Here is a 19,841-nt window from a genome sequence, read left to right on the forward strand (position 1 = left end):
CCAGGAGAAAGCCTCTTCTCTCTAAAAAGATCATGCCAGTAAGGCTTAGGTTTGCAAAGTTGCATCTGAACAAACCACAAGACTTCTGGAACAATGTCCTTTGGACAGACGAGACCAAAGTGGAGATGCTTAGCCATAATGCACAGCACCACGTTTGGCAAAAACCAAACACAGCATATCAGCACAAACACCTCATACCAACTGTCAAGCACGGTGGTGGCGGGGTGATTATTTTGGACTTGTTTTGCAGCCACAGGACCTGGGAACTTTGCAGTCATTGAGTTGACCATGAACTCCTCTGTATACCAAAGTATTCTAGAGTTAAATGTGAGGCCATCTGTCCGACAGCTAAAGCTTGGCTGAAATTAGGTCATGCAACAGGACAATGATCTCAAGAACAACAGCAAATCTACAACAGAATGGCTGAAAAATAAAAGAATCATGGTGTTGTAATGGCCCAGTCGAAGTCCAGACCTCAACCCAAAACTTAAATGCATGCTTGCTAATGCAAGAAGCCAGACAGATAAAATGGGAGAGCTTGAATTAATAGCTACAAGGGAGCAGTATGATATCATAGGCATTACTGAAATATGGTGGGATGAAACTCATGACTGCACAGTTAATTTAGAGGGTAATTCTCTTTTTCGGAAGGATCGAACAAATAGAAGGGGAGCTGGAGTATGTTTATATGTTAAACCGGATCTAAAACCTATTATAAGGGATGATGTCTATGAAGGGAATGATGAAAATGTAGAGACTTTGTGGATAGAAATTAGCAGTGGAGGTAAAAGTATAAAGAAAATGTTTGTGGGAATATGCTATAAACCTCCAAATATCTGTGAGATTGAGGAAGCTAAAATACTTTTGCAAATGGAAAAGGCAAACTTGGTCATGTTTGCATAATGGGGGATTTTAATTATCCAGATATAGATTGGGGCAATGAGATTAGCGTTACAACAAAAGGAAACAGGTTTTTGGGGGTGCTTAAAGACAATTATATGACTCAAATTATTGAGGAACCAACCAGGAGTGGGGCTGTTCTGGATTTGGTCATATCTAACAATGTAGAAGTAATAACAAATATTCAAGTCCTGGAACATTTGGGTAACAGTGATCATAACATGGTCTCATTTGACATAAATGTTCAAAAAATAGATTACTTGGGTTCAACAAAGACCTTAAACTTTAGAAAGGCAGATTTTAATAAACTGAAGTCTAATCTAGTAGTAAAACAATGGGATGATGTTTTTGCAGGGAAAAATGTAGAAGATAAATGGACAGTCTTTAAAACATTGTTAGAAAAGCACACTTATCAGTGTAAACCCTTGGGTAATAAGTATAAAAGAAATAAGTCAAAACCAATGTGGCTAAATAAACAGGTAGGGGAGGAAATGGACAAGAAGAGGAAGGCGTTTAGATTCTTTAAGTCAGAAGAGACAGAGACATTATAATGAATGTAACAAAAATTGCAAAAGGGCAATCAAATTAGCAGAAATGGATAATGAATAAAGGATTGCAATAGAAAATAAGGTCAACCCTAAAACGTTCTTTAAGTACCATAATAACAAAAAAATGAGAAAAGAAAATATAGGACCCTTTCAGTGTGAGATGGGCAGGCAGATTATTGGAGTTAAGGGAAAAGCAGAGGTATTAAACACATTGTTTGCCTCTGTGTTTACCAGGGAAGAATCAAATTCAATAGTAGTGCCGCAGGAGGAAGCCACAACCTCCATATTAATGAACAATTGGTTAACTGAGGAAGAAGTTCATAAGCGAATTGAAAAAATTAAAGTAAATAAGACACCTGTCCCCGATGGCATACATCCAAGAGTTCTCAAGGAGTTAAGCTCAGTAATAGCCAAACCATTATATTTAATATTCAAGGACTCCATTTCCACAGGCTCAGTACCACAAGATTGGCGTAAAGCAGATGTGGTGCCTATATTTAAAAAGGGAGCTAGATCACACCCGGGGAATTACAGACCTGTAAGCCTGACTTCAATAGTAGGGAAACTACTTGAAGGTTTAATACGGGATAATATTCAGGAATACCTAATGGAAAACAAAATTATTAGTAATAGTCCGCATGGATTTATGAAGGATAGATCTTGCCAAATTAACCTTATTTGTTTCTTTGAGGAGGTAAGTAGGAATTTAGACCAGGGTAATACAGTTGATGTGGTCTACTTAGATTTTGCAAAGGCTTTTGATACGGTTTCACACAAGAGGTTGGTGTACAAAATAAAGAAAATTGGACTCAGTAATAATATATGCACCTGGATTGAAAACTGGTTAAAGGACAGACAACAGAGGGTTGGCATAAATGGAACTTTTTCAGGTTGGGCTAAATTCGTGAGTGGAGTACCTCAGGGGTCAGAACTGGGACGCCTGCTTTTTAACTTGTTTATTAATGACTTTCAGGTTGGGATCAAGAGCAAAGTCTCCATCTTTGCTGATGATACTAAATTGTGTAAGGTAATAGAATAAGAGCAGGATGTAATTTCTCTTCAGAAGGACTTGGAGAGACTGGAAACTTTGGCAGGTAAATGGAAGATGAGGTTTAATACAGATAAATGTAAGGTTATGCATTTGGGAAGCAAGAATAAAAAGGCAACTTACAAATTAAATGGAGATATATTGGGGGAATCCTTGATGGAGAAGGATTTAGGAGTGCTTGTAGATAGCATGCTAAGCAATAGTGCCCAATGTCATGCAGTAGCTGCAAAGGCAAACAAGATCTTATCTTGCATCAATCGGGCAATGGATGGAAGGGAAGTAAACATAATTATGCCCCTTTACAAAGCATTAGTAAGACCACACCTTGAATATGGAGTACAATTTTGGGCACCAATCCTAAGAAAAGACATTATGGAACTAGAGAGAGTGCAGAGAAGAGCCACCAAATTAATAAAGGGGATGGACATTCTAACTTATGAGGAGAGGCTAGCTAAATTAGATTTATTTACATTAGAAAATAGGCATCTAAGAGGGGATATGATAACTATATACAAATATATTCAGGGACAGTACAAGGAGCTTTCAAAAGAACTATTCATCCCACGGGCAGTACAAAGGACTCTGGGCCATCCCTTAAGGCTGGAGGAAAGGAAATTTCACCAGCAATAAAGGAAAGTGTTCTTTACAGTAAGGGCAGTTAAAATGTGGAATTCATTACCCATGGAGACTGTGATGGCCGATACAATAGATTTGTTCAAAAAAAGGTTGGACATCTTTTTAGATGGGAAAGGTATACAGGGATATACCAAATAAGTATACATGGGAAGGATGTTGATCCAGGGATTTATCCGATTGCCAATTCTTGGATTCAAGAAGGAATTAATTTTTCCCCTTAATGGGGTTTTTTGTTTGCCTTCCTCTGGATCAATAAGTAAGTATAGATATAGGATAAAGTATCTGTTGTCTAAATTTAGCATAGGTTGAACTTGATGGACCTACGTCTTTTTTCAACCTCATCTACTATGTAACTATGTAACTATGTAATTGAAATGCTGTCCAGACCTCAACCCATTTGAAATGCTGTGGCTGGACCTTAAGAGAGCTGTGCATAAACAAATGCCCACAAACCTCAATGAACTGAAGCAAAGTTGTAAAGAAGTGGGCCAAAATTCCTCCACAACGATGTGACAGACTGTTAAAGTCATACAGAAAACAATTACTTCAAGTTATTGCTGCTAAAGTTGGTTCTACAAGCTATTGAATCATAAGGTGTACAGTATTTAGTTTTTCACACATGGCTTCACCATTTTGGCTTTATTTTTGTTAAATAAATCATGACACTGTGTAATATGTCATGTGTTGTTGTTCATCTGAGATTGTATTTACCTAATTTTAAGACCTAAGAAAAAGAACACAGGAGCGCACCAAGGTAAGCACAATTGTAATGGTAAGTACAAATAACAAACAAGTAGTGACTTACATGTAAGTAAAATTCAGTCCATATGTGGGTCACTCAAGCTCCTCAACACAATGGCATGCAGTGGAATAGATGGAGGAAATGCTGGTGTGATGGGTATCAGTCCCGCGCGCTGTGGCTGAGCCGGTCGCACATATAGTAATTCACTTCCGGGTTCGTGCAAGTTCCTGCACCGTTGGAATTTCCTTATAAGAAAGGACCCCTCAGCCTCATCACTGTTAACCATCTTGTACAGGGAGCGAAGACCAATAATTGGAATAGTACACAGGAGTGCAGGGTAACCAAGTAGTATGTAACCTGGTTCCTCACTCTTTATCCTCACTACGCGTTTTGCATATCATGTATGCTTCGTCATGTGCGTACATGTGCGACCGGCTCAGCTCCGGCGCGTGGGACTGATACACATCACACCAGCATTTCCCCCATCTATTCCACTATGGACTGAATTTTACTTACATGTAAGTCACTACTTGTTTATTATTTGAACTTACCATTACAATTGTTCTTACCTTTTGCGCTCCTGTGTTCTTTATCTTGGCATTTTTATCCACCGACTGAGGTTTCCAGCGGGGGACGACTTTGAAGTTAGGGGAGACACTTCTCGTCATAGGAGCTGCAAGAGGAAAGAGAGATTATGCTTTACTGTTATACTAGATTACTTTGCTGATATATATGTGTATGTATATGTATATGTATACGACCACTTTAGGAAGCAAGAGAGCGGATTGAATAACATTTGACTGGTAATTTTAAGACCTGCTAAGGATTGTTATCATGTCCTGATATATATATAAATAACCAGTCAAATGTTATTCAATCCGCTCTCTTACTTCCTAAAGTGGTCATATACATACACATATATATCACCAAAGTAATCTAGTATAACAGTAAAGCATAATTGTTGAAAAAGAAGGGTAATTGGACCAATGAATGACCCTTCTTTTTCAAGCTGTGCTGGTATGCTAGATAACTTTAGTGATTTATCTTGACTTATGGCTTCCCTCCCTTTACCATTCACCACAAATGCCACATCATAGGCATATCCCACTGTGTGTGGCTCGTTTATATATATATACAGTATATATTTATATATATGTAGCCCTTGTACCCCCCCCCGCTAAGTGAGATTGGAGTGGGTATGCTCTTCTTGCTGCTTCACTAGGTGTTGTTCTGTGTACCTGTCGGCAAACAGGAGGGCTGTGTGCTCCGTGATGGTGTGGGGAGAACCAGGACAGGATTGCAGGTTACCTTGATCTTTCACGGTGCAGCGCCTCCAGACAGTATGGATCCTCTGTGTTGAACAGGGGATGGCCCATACTGACACCTCTCATTTCATCAGCAGACAGAAATCACACTCCTTTGTCTTTTTATGGGTTTTATTGCATGCAGGATATTTAACAGAGCTCTGACAGTACTTTCTCAACTTCCTTAATAACAGTGCCCTGATTTAGGCATTAGGCCCAGATCCGGCCTGGTGGACCCCTCCTCCATCTCCTTGTAAGGTTGAGGGCTGATGTTGCTCACTCCACAGAGGGAAGAGAAAGAATGAGACAGGGACCCTGAATTTAGGAGAGTGCCAGTATTTATAACCTGAGATGGATGGCTGTAACCCTGCCCCTTAACAAGACAAGTTGAATACTGATTGGTTCATCTATAAGTGAGTGATAACCAATCAGTACCCTTTTCTCAAGCAGACACTCTCTGGTAGTTGCTAAGGCCTGCCCTTGGATACTGGTGACATAATCCAAGTCTGCAAAACACACATGGCCTTGAAAGGAATTAACCCCTCCGCTGCCTGCCTGCACCTAACAGGACTTACTCTGGAAGGGCCCAGGGAACAGAAAAAGCGGCCGGAGGCTAGGATACATATATAAGCCTCCGGCCGCTTCTTCTTTTCCATGGGCCCTTCCAGTGTAAGTCCTGTTAGGTGCAGGCAGTGGAGGGGTTAATTCCTTCTTTCAAGGCCCTGTGTGTTTTGCAGACTTGGATTATGTCAATATATATATATTGTGACATAGTCCAAAGATGTTAGGCAGCTTTCTGCCCCATTTTAGAGCAGAAAGTGCAGGAATAGTTACAAATGATCCGTTCCACAGCTTCCCATTTCCTCAGGCAGCTGGATGGAAAATCCAGACCACAGATTACAATGGCTCTAGTTCTCCCTCACCTGCTCTTCTAATCACATGCACAGGTATTTAGAGCAGAGAGGTTTTGCATTTCACTCTCTCTCCTTGGAGCCTGGGGGCTGGGGGTGTCGCTACTCTCCTGCATCCAGTATCGAGGTTGACGGCCTCTCCACGTATGACAGTACCAGAGGATTTGCCTGGACACCACGAACAGATAAGACAAAACAAATGGTTACTGCTGTTGCTAAAAGACTGTGCTGTATCTTGTGTCCCTAAATGAGAGAGCATTGTTTTAAGCTGGGGAACCAGTTTAGTTGGCCAGCAGCTGTTAGAGAGACTGATTCTGATGTGTAGTTAGATCCCTGAAAGGGATAGGATTTGCTTACATGATTTTGGTTTTATTTCTTGAAATAACAGTGTGGGAAATATTGTAACACTGAAATGTGTGAACTGCTGAATGAAAGTATCTGAGTACCTCTAACCTACACATGTTAAAGCTGCAGTACCTTACTTGGATGAAAATAAAGCAGGCAGAAGCCTGAGTTAAGCAGCATAATACTTTGCATGATCCTGTTTGTTGTATAATTAACCCTAGAAGACTGTGTCGGGAAGAACCCAGACAGACGTCAGCACTACAAAAGAGGGGCGTTTGTCACAATATATATATATATATTGTTATGTCATCACTGCCCTCTAGGGGCTAGAATAGGGATGCTATAGAACTTTACTGCTCTCAAACAGTTAATTTTTAGTAGCCAATTCAGCTGAAGCTAATCAGCCTTGTCTGAATAGTCAGAAAGTGTGTACAGAGATGCTGCCCATACTGCCAGAGAGAGTGAGTGAACCGTGATAAGAATCACAGAGTGAGACACTGTTTTTCCCAGAGAAGGGGGGAGATACAGGAAAGCTGGTACAGAAGACCTACATGAGTTTCTCTGAGCTCATGTGGGGCTGAGTTCCCTAAAGAAGGAAAGAAGGAGAGATTGTGCTGAAGCAATGATTTCTGCTCCATAAGGATTAAATATGAGCAAAACCCTTATTATTGTATACAAAGACTGTGTTACATTGATGTATATGTTAGAGCATGTTTTAGCTGGGAACCAGTATAGTTGGCGAGCGGTCTTTAGAGAGGACTGAAGAAAAGTGAGTTTGTTTCCCTGACGGGAATACTGTAGGATTTGATTTTATTATTTGGTTTTCTTAAAGGGATGGTGGGCCCATTCTATGACTTAATCCCTGTAAATAAACCCCTGCTCAGAAATTACAGTGTTTCCGGCCTTAAATTGGGATAAAATTGCGTTCCTCCACTCTTTCCTCTGAATTCCTCTGGAGGAAATCTCATACTCTCGCAGACGTCCTTCACTACAAATTTATGCTATCCTGTTTCAACTCTGCCCTCTCGCAAGCTAAACAAGCCTACTTTTCTTCACTAATCAACATGCACAAGTCTAACCCATGCCGACTGTTCTCTGTCTTTGATACTCTACTCAAACCACCCTCAGCTGCTTCTCCTTCCTCCATCTCCGCTCAGGACTTTGCTGACTATTTTAAGGAAAAGGTGGAATCCATACGTCAAAACATCCCCTCTGTTTCTTCCTCCCATCCTTTACCACTTCCTAACTCTCCTCCTGCCTTCCTTGACTCTTTTTCCACTGTCTCAGAGGAGGATGTGTCGCTGTTGATCGCCTCTTCTCCCTCTACCACTTGCCATCTTGACCCCATTCCCTCCCATCTCCTAAAACCTCTTGCTCCTACTATAATCCCTACGCTCACACACATTTTTAACTCCTCCCTCTGCTCTGGAACCTTTCCATCCTCCTTCAAACATGCAACAGTCAGACCATTACTCAAAAACACCAAGCTTGACCCTACCTGTCTTTCTAACTATCGACCTGTCTCCCTCCTGCCTTTTGCCTCTAAATTCCTTGAACGTCTTGTATTCTCTCGCTTGCTCCAATTTCTCAACACCTATTCTCTCCTAGACCCTCTACAATCTGGCTTCCGCACTGCTCACTCCACGGAAACAGCCCTCACTAAAATAACTGACGACCTCCATGCTGCCAAAGACAGAGGTCATTACTCTCTGCTCATATTACTCGACCTCTCTGCAGCATTTGACACCGTGGACCACCCTCTTCTCCTTCACATTCTCCATACTCTTGGTATTCGGAACAAAGCTCTATCTTTGATCTCATCCTACCTCTCCCATCGTACTTTCAGTGTCTCTTCTGCTAACACCTCCTCCTCCTGTATTGATCTCTCTGTGGGGGTACCCCAGGGCTCTGTCCTGGGACCTCTTCTCTTTTCTCTGTATACACTCTCTCTAGGTGACCTAATAACATCTTTTGGGTTTAATTATCACCTCTATGCCGACGACACACAAATATACTTTTCAACACCCGACCTTACACCTGCTGTACAAACCAAAGTTTCTGAATGTCTCTCTGCTATATCATCCTGGATGGCCCTCCGCCGCCTTAAACTCAACATGGCTAAAACAGAGCTCATACTTCCTCCCAAACCTGGCCCTACTACCTCCTTCCACATTACTGTTGGAACTACGAGCATTCACCCAGTGGCCCAAGCACGCTGCGTTGGGGTCACACTCGACTCCTCTCTCACATTCGCCCCTCACATTCAAAACATTTCTAAAACCTGTCGCTTTTTCCTCCGCAATATAACAAAGATATGCCCTTTCCTCTGTTGCTCGACTGCTAAAACTCTGACTCAGGCCCTCATTCTCTCCCGTCTTGATTACTGTAACCTCCTGCTGTCCGGCCTTCCTGTCTCTCACCTGTCTCCCCTACAATCTATCCTAAATGCTGCTGCCAGAATCACTCTACTCTTTCCTAAATCTGTCTCAGCGTCTCCCCTCCTGAAATCCCTCTCCTGGCTTCTGATCAAACCCCGCATCTCACACTCCATTCTTCTCCTCACTTTTAAAGCTTTACATTCTTCTGCCCCTCCTTACATCTCAGCCCTAATTTCTCGTTATGCACCATCCAGACTCTTGCGTTCTTCTCAAGGATGTCTTTTTTCTACCCACTTTGTATCTAAAGCCCTCTCCCACCTTAAACCTTTTTCACTTACTGCCCCACACCTCTGGAATGCCCTTCCCCTCAGTACCTGACTAGCACCCTCTCTATCCACCTTTAAGACCCAACTTAAGACACACTTGCTTAAAGAAACATATGAATAGCACTGTGGATATTCTGAACACATAATACATAAAGCTTGGCCCCCTGCAGACGCACTTACCAGAACTCCCTCCTACTGTCTCTGTATGTTCTCCATAAATACCATTTAGACTGTAAGCTCCTCGGGGCAGGGACTCCTCTTCCTTAATGTTACTTTTATGTCTGAAGCACTTATTCCCATGATCTGTTATTTATATTATCTGTTATTTATTTGATTACCACGTGTATTACTGCTGTGAAGCGCTATGTACATTAATGGCGCTATATAAATAAAGACATACAATACAATACAATAAAAGATACTGCAACGTGGTGTGGGCATCACAATATATAATATAAGATATTCCTTCTGTGCTTAGTTAGTCAACTCATCACAGCTAGAGCCTAGGACAGCTTAGGCTCACTCTGCCTGCACAGATAGAGACATGTATAAACATTAAGGAAGACAATGTGAAATGTAAGCTTATTTCATCTTCTACATGTTAGCATTAGATCTCCCCATCAGATATTCTCTTGTGTTTTGTTCTGGTTTCAAAAGGATGACATAACATTTGGGAATAAATATACATCCAAAAAGCCCTGAGCCAGAAGCTAACATTGCAAATATCTCAACAGTCACCATATATTTGCCTTTTGTGCTCAGGTAGGCTGGGATGAAGGAAACCCAAACACTACAGAACATCAGCATGCTGAAGGTGATGTACTTGGCCTCGTTGAAGCTGTCAGGTAATGTCCTAGCCAGGAATGCTACAATGAAGCTCACAGCTGCCAGAAGTCCCATATAACCAAGGACAGAGTAGAATGCAACCAAAGAGCCTTCATTACATTCAATGATTATTTTCCCAACCTCCGAGTTCATGTTAAAATCCTGGAAAGGAGCAGAGATGGACAACCAGATCACACATATCATAACTTGAATAAATGAGCTCACTATGACTATACCATGAGATATTCTGGGTCCCACCCACTTCTTCAACCTGCTCCCTGGCTTGGTGGCTGTGAAGGCGATGACAACCATGACAGTCTTGGCCAGTACAGAAGACACAGCCACAGTGAAGATGATACCAAAAGAGGTTTGTCTGAGTATACAGGTTACATCCATGGGACGTCCAATGAAAAGTAGCGAGCACAGGAAGCTCAGCATGAGGGAGCAGAGGAGAACAAAGCTGAGGTCCCGGTTATTGGCCTTGACGATCGGAGTGTCCCGATATCTCACAAAGAGCATCATGACCATGACAGTCAGAAAGGACAGAAGCAAAGAGAGGAAAGATAACAATTCACCCAGAACATCTTCAAGAGATAAGAAATCTGTAACTTTGGGGATACATCTGTTCCTGTCTTCATTGGGCCACTGATCCTCCTGGCATGGTGAACAGATTTCCACATCTGGGGAAACATTAGTAATAATCAGATTTTTCAGAAACATATTTAGCGTGTATTATTGTACACACTCTAGTACTGAGGGGCTATGCACTAAACTCCGATAAGTGGCTTTAAGAGCGCAAAGTGCTTTAGAACGTGATATTGCGCTCAGCGTGATTCACAGAGCAGTGATAACAGGGAGTTTGCGCTCTTAAACTGGCTTTTTTCAAGACATTTTCTAAGTCCCACAAAGCTAAATGCGCTGATTTCTGCCAGTCTGCACTATTTTCAAAGCTACGAAAAGTGATCATGCTTTAACGAAGCTCTTGAAAAAGCACGCCAGCTAAAGGGAGACACCATAGGAGCAGTACTTAGAAAAATGTCTTCGTTTAACTTTTTGCAGGCACACCATCAATACAACAGGCCGGCGGGTGTCTCCGGCTGACCCCACGGGTGTCACCGGGTGATCGCAGCAGGAGTCATCGGGAGTCCCCGCGGCTGTTCAATGGTGTCCGCAGGCCTGCGGTACCAATGGTGGGCCCCAAAAAATAAACAATATTTGTAAATAAATACACCCACCTGCCCCCCTAATACATACCCTACAGAAATGGGCAAAATTACTATTATCCACATATGGATAATAGTGCATTTGCCCATTTAAAATACATGAATCACAATAAATTCAGTAAATACATATTTCACTTAACTTTACCAGGCACCCACGATGAAGGCAGTCTTCATCCTCATACTGCTCATGTCCCTCCGGTGCGACAAAACATACACAAGTATAAAAAGAGCCAATGTAATGTCTCCTAGCCCCTTAATCACCTTAGCGGTCATTAACCGGTATAGTAATTAAGGGGATTAACCCACCCTCACCCACCACTCGGGAGGCCTAACCACCCTCCCCCACAACCCACCCTGTGAAGTCTAACCACCCTCACCCACTACACACCGGGAGGCCTACCCATCCTGAATTGGGGACAATACCCCCTTCCCCCACTCCTGCTACCTACTATAAACATGATTATATTTAATAAGCCACCCCCTGTGCTCCCCCATAAATACATAATGTATTATTTTACATACAGGGTTAATACCCCAGGCCCACGGGAGTCGCCCATGGGAGTCCCTGGTTTCCTGGTGGGTGTCCGCAGGACCCAGAGTTTACAAGTACTCCAGGGTCTGTAAGCGCCGTTCGCCTCCAGGTGGTCCCTGTGGGTCACCGTGGGCCCCAAATGTGGTCCCTGCGGGTGGGCCCGCATGGTGTCTGAGTGTCCTCGGGTGGTTCCCACGGGGGTCTGCAGGGCCCCCACAGCTGTGGGGCCCCCGGTTCTTCCCCGCAGGTGACCCCCGTGTGTCCACAGCCATGGTACCCGTGGGCATCCGTGGGCTCTCAGGTGGTCTCCAGAGGTTCCCGCAGGGCTAAGGAACCAACCCTGTATGTATAAAAAATAAACCTGGCATATATATTTAAATAAATAAATATCTCCTCCCCCCAAACACATACAGTACAGTAATGTGCAAAATAACTATTATCCAGATGGGTATCATATATCGCTACATCAATAACTCCTGATTTGGGCCTCTGGCGAACAGGACCTCCTACAATACTATGACAACTTCAATACATTCCACCTGACCATCAACCTCAAACTCACCCATTCCCCGGACGAAGTACATTTCCTAGACACCACCATCACCATAAAGAACAACCAACTGCAGACTTCTGTATACTGCAAACCTACAGACAGAGCCAGCTATTTGAGTTACAACAGCTTCCACCCGACACACACCAAACATGCAACCATCTACAGTCAAGCCATACGATACAACCAGATATGCTCGGACACAGCAGACAGAGACCAGCGGATTAAAGTCTTGAGATCAGATTTTATAAACCGTGGATAAAACCACAGAATTGTAGACCAGCAAATTCACAAAGCCACCAGAATACCAAGAAGTGATCTCCTTGAATACAAACAGAAAGAGACAAGCGACAGGGTATTTTTGGTGGTCACATATAACCCACACCTAGGAGCCCTACGCAAGATCGCCAGGGAACTACAACCCATCCTCCAGGAAGATACAAGACTGCAACAGGTCTTCCCTGAAGCAGTTTTCCAATTGGGAGGAGCGCTGTGATACTTGTGAGAATATGCAAAAAAAGAAACAATATAATGGTGCTGATGGTAATAAAAAATAAGTGATCAAAAAACAGTCTCTGCAATGGTTGTACTCACAAATGGTAAGGTAAGATAGACGTATCAGAGACCCATCACTCTCTGATAGGAGCCCTTTAATGGATGCCCTCTTAGGAAAATATAATAGTTGTAAGTCTGGAAGCTAGTGGTGTATGTAGATCGTGTGGATACTCAGAGTATCTCGAAAGGAATATGGAGAGAGAAAAGAGAGAACGCACAATAGTATAGTACGATCTAAAATTGTATTGCACAACAGTATTAATATGGATATTGCACTCACATTTGACATAAAAGATATATTCGTGGGAGAGGACAGCTGTAGTCAAATGATGATGCCGGTATCTCCAGACGACGGAGTACTTCCGCATGCGTCACCTGTGCCCGCATCACATCCTGTGACGTCTCAGGTAAGGGCGGAAAAGGCTGCCTAGCATGTCAGTCTCCGCAGTTTGCCAGCACCTTCCTCCGGTATTCTCCCCAGCTCTGTCACCTCCAACAGCTGATCGATTCAACGCGTTTCGCTGTGGCTTCTTCAGAAATCGGAATACTGAACCCCAAAGGACCTCCCTTATATATAGTCCATGTATAAATACAAATGGCCAATCAGGGGGTCCAACACAGAAAATACCAATCAATATGCAGCTTATATAGCAATCGCAAAGGAGATGTTATACAAAGTTATAATAATGATACACTTTACAAGAATTAAACAGATACAAGCTATATGTGCTAATACAATCTAATTGCCCTAATCTAAATACAATTTATTAACAAATTACATATATATATATGTAAAAATGAATAAAAACATAAATATTGACGCAAAAAACGATGCATAAAAGAGGTAGATGTCTAAAGGGACGAGGAAAATAGACATAATTTGATACATACATAAATACATCTAAATACATGTATACTTAAAACGGTATTAAAAACTATGTTAAAAAAGCACCAATGTCTATATCAACATTAAGACCCTTTGGAGTGAGGGTCTGCATTTTGTGGATCACATCACATGTATTTAGATGTATTTATGTATGTATCTAATTATGTCTATCTTCCTCATCCCTTTAGACATCTACCTCTTTTTTGCATAGTTTTTTGCGTCGTTATTTATGTTTTTATTCATTATCCAGATGGGTAATATATATCGCTACATCAATAACTCCTGATTTGGACCTCTGGCGAACAAGACCTCCTACAGTTCTATGACAACTTCAATACGTTCCACCCGACCATCAACCTCAAACTCACCCATTCCCCGGACGAAGTACATTTCCTAGACACCACCATCACCATAAAGAACAACCAACTACAGACTTCTGTATACCACAAACCTACAGACAGAGCCAGCTATTTGAGTTACAACAGCTTCCACCCGACACACACCAAGCATGCAACCATCTACTGTCAAGCCATACGATACAACCGGATATGCTCCGACACAGCAGACAGAGACCAGCGGATTAAAGCCTTGAGATCAGATTTTATAAACTGTGGATATAACCACAGAATTGTAGATCAGCAAATTCACAAAGCCACCAGAATACCAAGAAGTGATCTCCTTGAATACAAACAGAAAGAGACAAGCGACAGGGTACCTTTGGTGGTCACATATAACTCACACCTAGGAGCCCTACGCAAGATCGCCAGGGAACTACAACCCATCCTTCAGGAAGATACAAGACTGCAATAGGTCTTCACTGAAGCACCCTTATTATCATACAGGCAACCTCATAATCTCAAGAATATTATGGTGAGGAGTAAAGTATTCAGCAGTACAACTGAATGCGGAATGAAACCATGCCAGGACGCAAGATGCAAAACCTGCGCAATGCTCTAAACAGCGGACACAATACAAATAACACACAAGAATCGGGAATACAAAATCAGAGGAAGGTTCACCTGTTCCTCCAGCAATGTCGTGTACCTCATCATGTGCATGAAATGCCCAATGGGCTGCTACTACATACAGTAGGTGAGACGGGGCAGGGGCTAAACAAGAGAATGAACCTGCATCGCCACAGCATCACACGCGGAACAAGAGACGGTCCTGTCGGCGAACATTTCTCTGGCCATAAGATGAACGATTTGAGGGTTGCCATACTCAAAGGTAATCTTAAAACACCGAAAGAGAGACGGTTGCATGAATTCAAATTTATGCAACTGTTCGGGACACTTAGCGGTGGCCTAAACAGAGATCGAAATTTTATGAGTCATTACTGACACAAGTGAACTCTCTTCCCATGAGCGCTAAAGGCCATGTCTGTACATACTGTGCTATATGTATGCACACAAAGCTGTCTCTCACACATACTAATACTCCTTGTTTTTCCATCCCTATACACCAATAGGGACCACATAGTATCTACACACACTTTTAGTTATGCTATAATCTCTCACATTTCCACACCTACCCACACCATTTATATTAACTCCCAGTCCACACAAACCTTTTGTAAAGCACTGTCTACACTGTGGGCTCTCCATTCATTTATATTCACACAGATACACACACTCTTACATCACTAACTTTCAGGAACCATTTAGCACCTCTAGCAATAAATCACATCCACACACGGGGGAGGGACAAGCACAGATAACATTCCAAGAGGCACTGTTTTTAAGCATACCCTTTGCTTGCTTCATTCATTGTAACATCGCCGGAAGAAGAGATCAGTGTATCTCGAAAGCTCGCGGAAATTAAAGCATTTCCACAGAACGGTATCATCTATTTATTTTTTGATTATTGATTCTCAGCTAACACGGTTCTGATACCTCTACATATATATATGTAGCCACTCTTCCCGGGGCCAATCGCAGATTGAGCCCCCCCCCCTCTGTCCTAGTGTCTGGCTACGTGTGTCTGGGTGGTGCATACCTGCTGTCAACAGGAGGGCCTGTGTCTCCCGCGATGGTATGGGGGATAACAGGACCAGGTTACTGGGGTGAATGCCTCCGTCTCACTTAATGGTTCAACACCTCCATCTCTGGTAAGCCCTAGGAACATACGGTTGAAATCCTTCAAGAGATTCCCTCCTCTTAGGGACGAGAGATTTCAGTTTCTTACTTAAAAGTAATTCAACTTCAAAGTAACCACCATCATACAAAATCTAACAACCAAATAAGGCAATATTAAAAAGCAAGCCTCTGAAATAAACTATTGCAAAGACCATGAAAAATGACATGAAACTAAATAAAAATTACATTACACACACCAATTTCTAAAGAAAGCTGCAAAATACATTTTAAAAACATCAAAAGAACCTAAAGAAACATTTGCAAAACAATAATTTATTATCCCTGTATGTCTAGCCATATATATATATATAATTATGAAGACAACACAAAAATTAAGTAACGCTAAAGAGGATGTGAAATAACCCTAATAAATGATAAATTATAATAACATATTTAAAATATTAAAATAAATTAAAATTACCACAATTTAACCTAATAATATCTACAAACCATAACGTGATAGTGAAAAAAAAAAGGGAAAATCCAAATTGAATGTTCCACTCAAACAAAAAATCCAGAGAGAAATATAGTCCCAATAGAAGATCCAGGGAGCGTCTTTGCAGCTTTAAGAGGAGTGGTATAGCCAACCACTTTTGGAATCTATGAACAAAAAACAAACAAAAGCGCAAGCTCCATAGCACGTAACCGAGTAAAAAATTAGGTACATTTATTTAAAAAATCAGCAGCCCATAAGAATGTGCACTTACAGGATTTTAAACAGAACCATTCGTGGGAGAGAAATCTCTATTGTGGTCATCTGCGGTGGTAGGGTGAGTCCCAGGTTTGCAGAGTGGATGTAAACAGCCCAGGTTCACCATGAACTCCTATCCCGTATTGCCAGCAAGATATAAAGGCATCCAATGCCTGCACGTCCTTTGCTCCCTCATACAATGGTTGCTAACACTTGAAATTACCGCCATCCGGAGCGCAGGGAAGCCAGGGACTCCAAATGCACCAACACAAACGCGATGACTTCACAGCTCTACGCACAGAACTCCTGACGAAGTCGCCGCAGTGTGACGAAACGCGTAGAGCCAATTCGGGATAGGAGTTCATGGTGAACCTGGGCTGTTTACATCCACTCTGCAAACCTGGGACTCACCCTACCACCGCAGATGACCACAATAGAGATTTCTCTCCCACGAATGGTTCTGTTTAAAATCCTGTAAGTGCACATTCTTATGGGATGCTGATTTTTTAAATAAATGTACCTTATTTTTTACTCAGTTACATGCTACGGAGATTGCGCTTTTGTTTGTTTTTTGTTCATATATATAATTATACCCTCTGTACAAATGAATGTGTGAACGGTTGATATCGGGGCAGGGTGGGTTAACCCATTAATTACTTTCACGGTTATTAACCGCTAAGGTGATTAAGGGGTTAACTGGCATTTGAAAGTATTTGCTATGTATTTTTTTGCCAACTGAGGCCGTTTGCTGACCGGACGCCCATCACATTGCCAGGGGGTAACTAGAACTCTATTTATTTACTTTATTGATGCTGCTTTATGTGTTTAATAATAGGCAACTAATCTATTATCCATATCTGGATAATAGTTATTTTGATCATTACTGTACTGTATATGTTTGGTGGCGAGTATTTATTTATTTAAATGTATATGACAGGTTTATTTTTTTTAAAAACAGGTTTGGTTCCTTAGGTCTGCGGGGACCTCTGGAGACCACCTGAGGACAACCCTGGATGCCCACGGGTACCAGGCTGCAGACCCAAGGGGGACATCTGTGGGGAAGAACCGTGGGCCCCGCAGCTGTGGGGGCCCCGCGGACACGTAGGGATTACCAGAGGGCCCCAGACCCCCTTGGGAACCACCTGAAGACCCTCAGACACCTGTGGGGCTGACTCGGGGACCCCGAGACACCCGCGGCCCACCAGGGGAGACACCATTTGGAGGGTCTCAGGAGCTGCACAGTCAAGCGACCATGCCTGTTGACCTCACCGGAAGTCTCCCTGCTATGTATTTTTTAGCCAACGGAGCCCGTTTGATGACTGGACGCCCATCACATTGCTGGTGGGTAAGTAGAACTATATTTATTTACTTTATTGATGCTGTTTTATGTGTTTAATAATGGGCAAATAATCGATTATCCATATCTGGATAATAGTTATTTTGCACATTACTGTACTGTATGTGTTTTTTTTTTGGGGGGGGGGGTATTTATTTAATTGAATGTATATGACTGGTTTATTTTTTTTACATACAGTTCCTTAGATCTGCGGGGATCTCTGGATAGCACTTGAGGGTCCACGGACGTCCATGGGTACCAGGCTGCGGACTCACGGGGGACACCTGCAGGGAAGAACTGGGGGCCCCACAGCTGTGGAGGCCCCATGGACCCGTAGGGACCACCCGAGGGCCCCATACCCCAATGGGAACCACCCGAGGACCCTCTGACACCTGTGTGGCTGACCCGAGGACCCCCAGTCACATATCGGCCCACCCATTGAGACCCCATTTGAGGCCCACGGTGACCCCTGGAGTACTGGTACACTGTGGGGCCTGCGGACACCCACCAGGACCTTGTGGGAATGGGGTATTAACCCTGTATGTAAAAGAATAAATCATGTATTGATGGGGGGGCACAGGGGGTGGGTGGGTTATGTATTGTTTATTAAATATAGTGATGTTTATTGTGGGTAGTGAGGGTGGGGGAAGGAGGTATTGTCCCCAAGGGTATGTGGGTATGCCTCCTTGTGGGTAGTGGGTGAGGGTGGCTAGGCCTCACGGGGTGGATAGTGAAGGAGGGTGGTTAGGCCTCCCGAGTGGTGGGTGAGGGTGGGTTAACCCCTTAATTACTATAGCGTTTAATGACCGCTAAGGTGCGTAAGGGGCTAGGGGACATTACATTGGCTCTTTTTATTCTTGTGTATGTTTTGTAGCACCGTAAGGACATGGGCAGGATGAGGATGAAGACGGCCTTCATCGTGGCAGCCGGGCAAGAAGGGAGAGTGCAAGATGTTTTTATTTTATTTATTGTGATTAATGTATTTTAAATGTTCAAATGCATTATTTTCCATATGTGGTTAATAGTAATTTTGCCCATTACTGTAGTGTATGTGTTAGGGGGGGTGTATTTGTTAAAAGTATGGGTGTATTTTTTAATTATTTTTGGGTGGCAGAGAATTGGAACTGCAGGCAAGCGGGGACCCCCGGGCACTTGCGAGGACCACCCGAGGGCCACCGCCAACCTGTAGTATCATTCTTATGCATCCCCCAAAAATTAAGCTATGTATGTACAGTATTATTAGGGGTATAGGGGTTGTTGAGGTCACAGGGGGTGTCTGTGTTGTGTATTGTAATGTTTATTGGGGGAAATCGTCCACAACTCTTAACCCCTTCATTACCTTAGCAGCTATCCGCTAAGGTAATGAAGTTGCTTTAATGTATTTTTATTAATAGTGTGTGGGAACAGGGGGTCTCCTGAGCTTAACCACTTTCATTTCTGGCTCAGGGACCCCCTGCTTCCCGAGTTACAGGCCCCGATATGTGGTATCAGTGCGAGTGTCGCCGCCATCTTTATAGCGTCCACGTCGCGTCTTGGATGCTATAAAGATGTCGGCGACACTGGCATCGTACGCCCCATATCGGGGCCTGTAACTCGGGAAGCAGGAGGTCTTTGAGACAGAAATCAATGCGTTTCAGCACAGGGGACCCCCTGCTCCCGCACACTAATATTAAAATTTACATTAATGCAGCTTCATTACCATAGTGGCTTCCGCTACGGCACGTGACGTGGAAGCTTTAGAAGTACAGGGGATACCGGCACCCCATAACGGGGCCTGTATCTCATGAAGTAGGGGGTCCCGGACCTGAAACCAATGTGATTCAGTTCCGGAGACCCCCTGCACATGTACATTATTATTAAAAGGTATATTCTTAATGCACGATCGCCTGTAACAGCCGTGCATGGAGATGCAGAATCTCCATGCAAATGTTACAGGCGGATTTTTTTTGCACTTGAACTTTAAGCGCGAT

At 42.9% G+C, this 19,841-nt stretch overlaps 1 protein-coding gene across 1 annotated transcript in view; it reads right to left on the reverse strand.

The window, feature by feature from the left end:
• Nucleotides 1-9,732: 9,732 nt before the first annotated feature.
• The window catches only part of LOC142466824 (vomeronasal type-2 receptor 26-like), a 133,188-nt gene continuing 123,079 nt past the window's right edge, over nucleotides 9,733-19,841 (reverse strand). The window contains exon 6 of the mRNA XM_075572350.1: nucleotides 9,733-10,643. Coding sequence (XP_075428465.1) covers nucleotides 9,733-10,643 — 911 coding nt within the window. The remainder of the gene's footprint in view (nucleotides 10,644-19,841) is intronic.

The sequence above is a fragment of the Ascaphus truei genome, chromosome 1 (assembly GCF_040206685.1).
Source record: "Ascaphus truei isolate aAscTru1 chromosome 1, aAscTru1.hap1, whole genome shotgun sequence".
Lineage (NCBI taxonomy): Eukaryota > Metazoa > Chordata > Amphibia > Anura > Ascaphidae > Ascaphus > Ascaphus truei.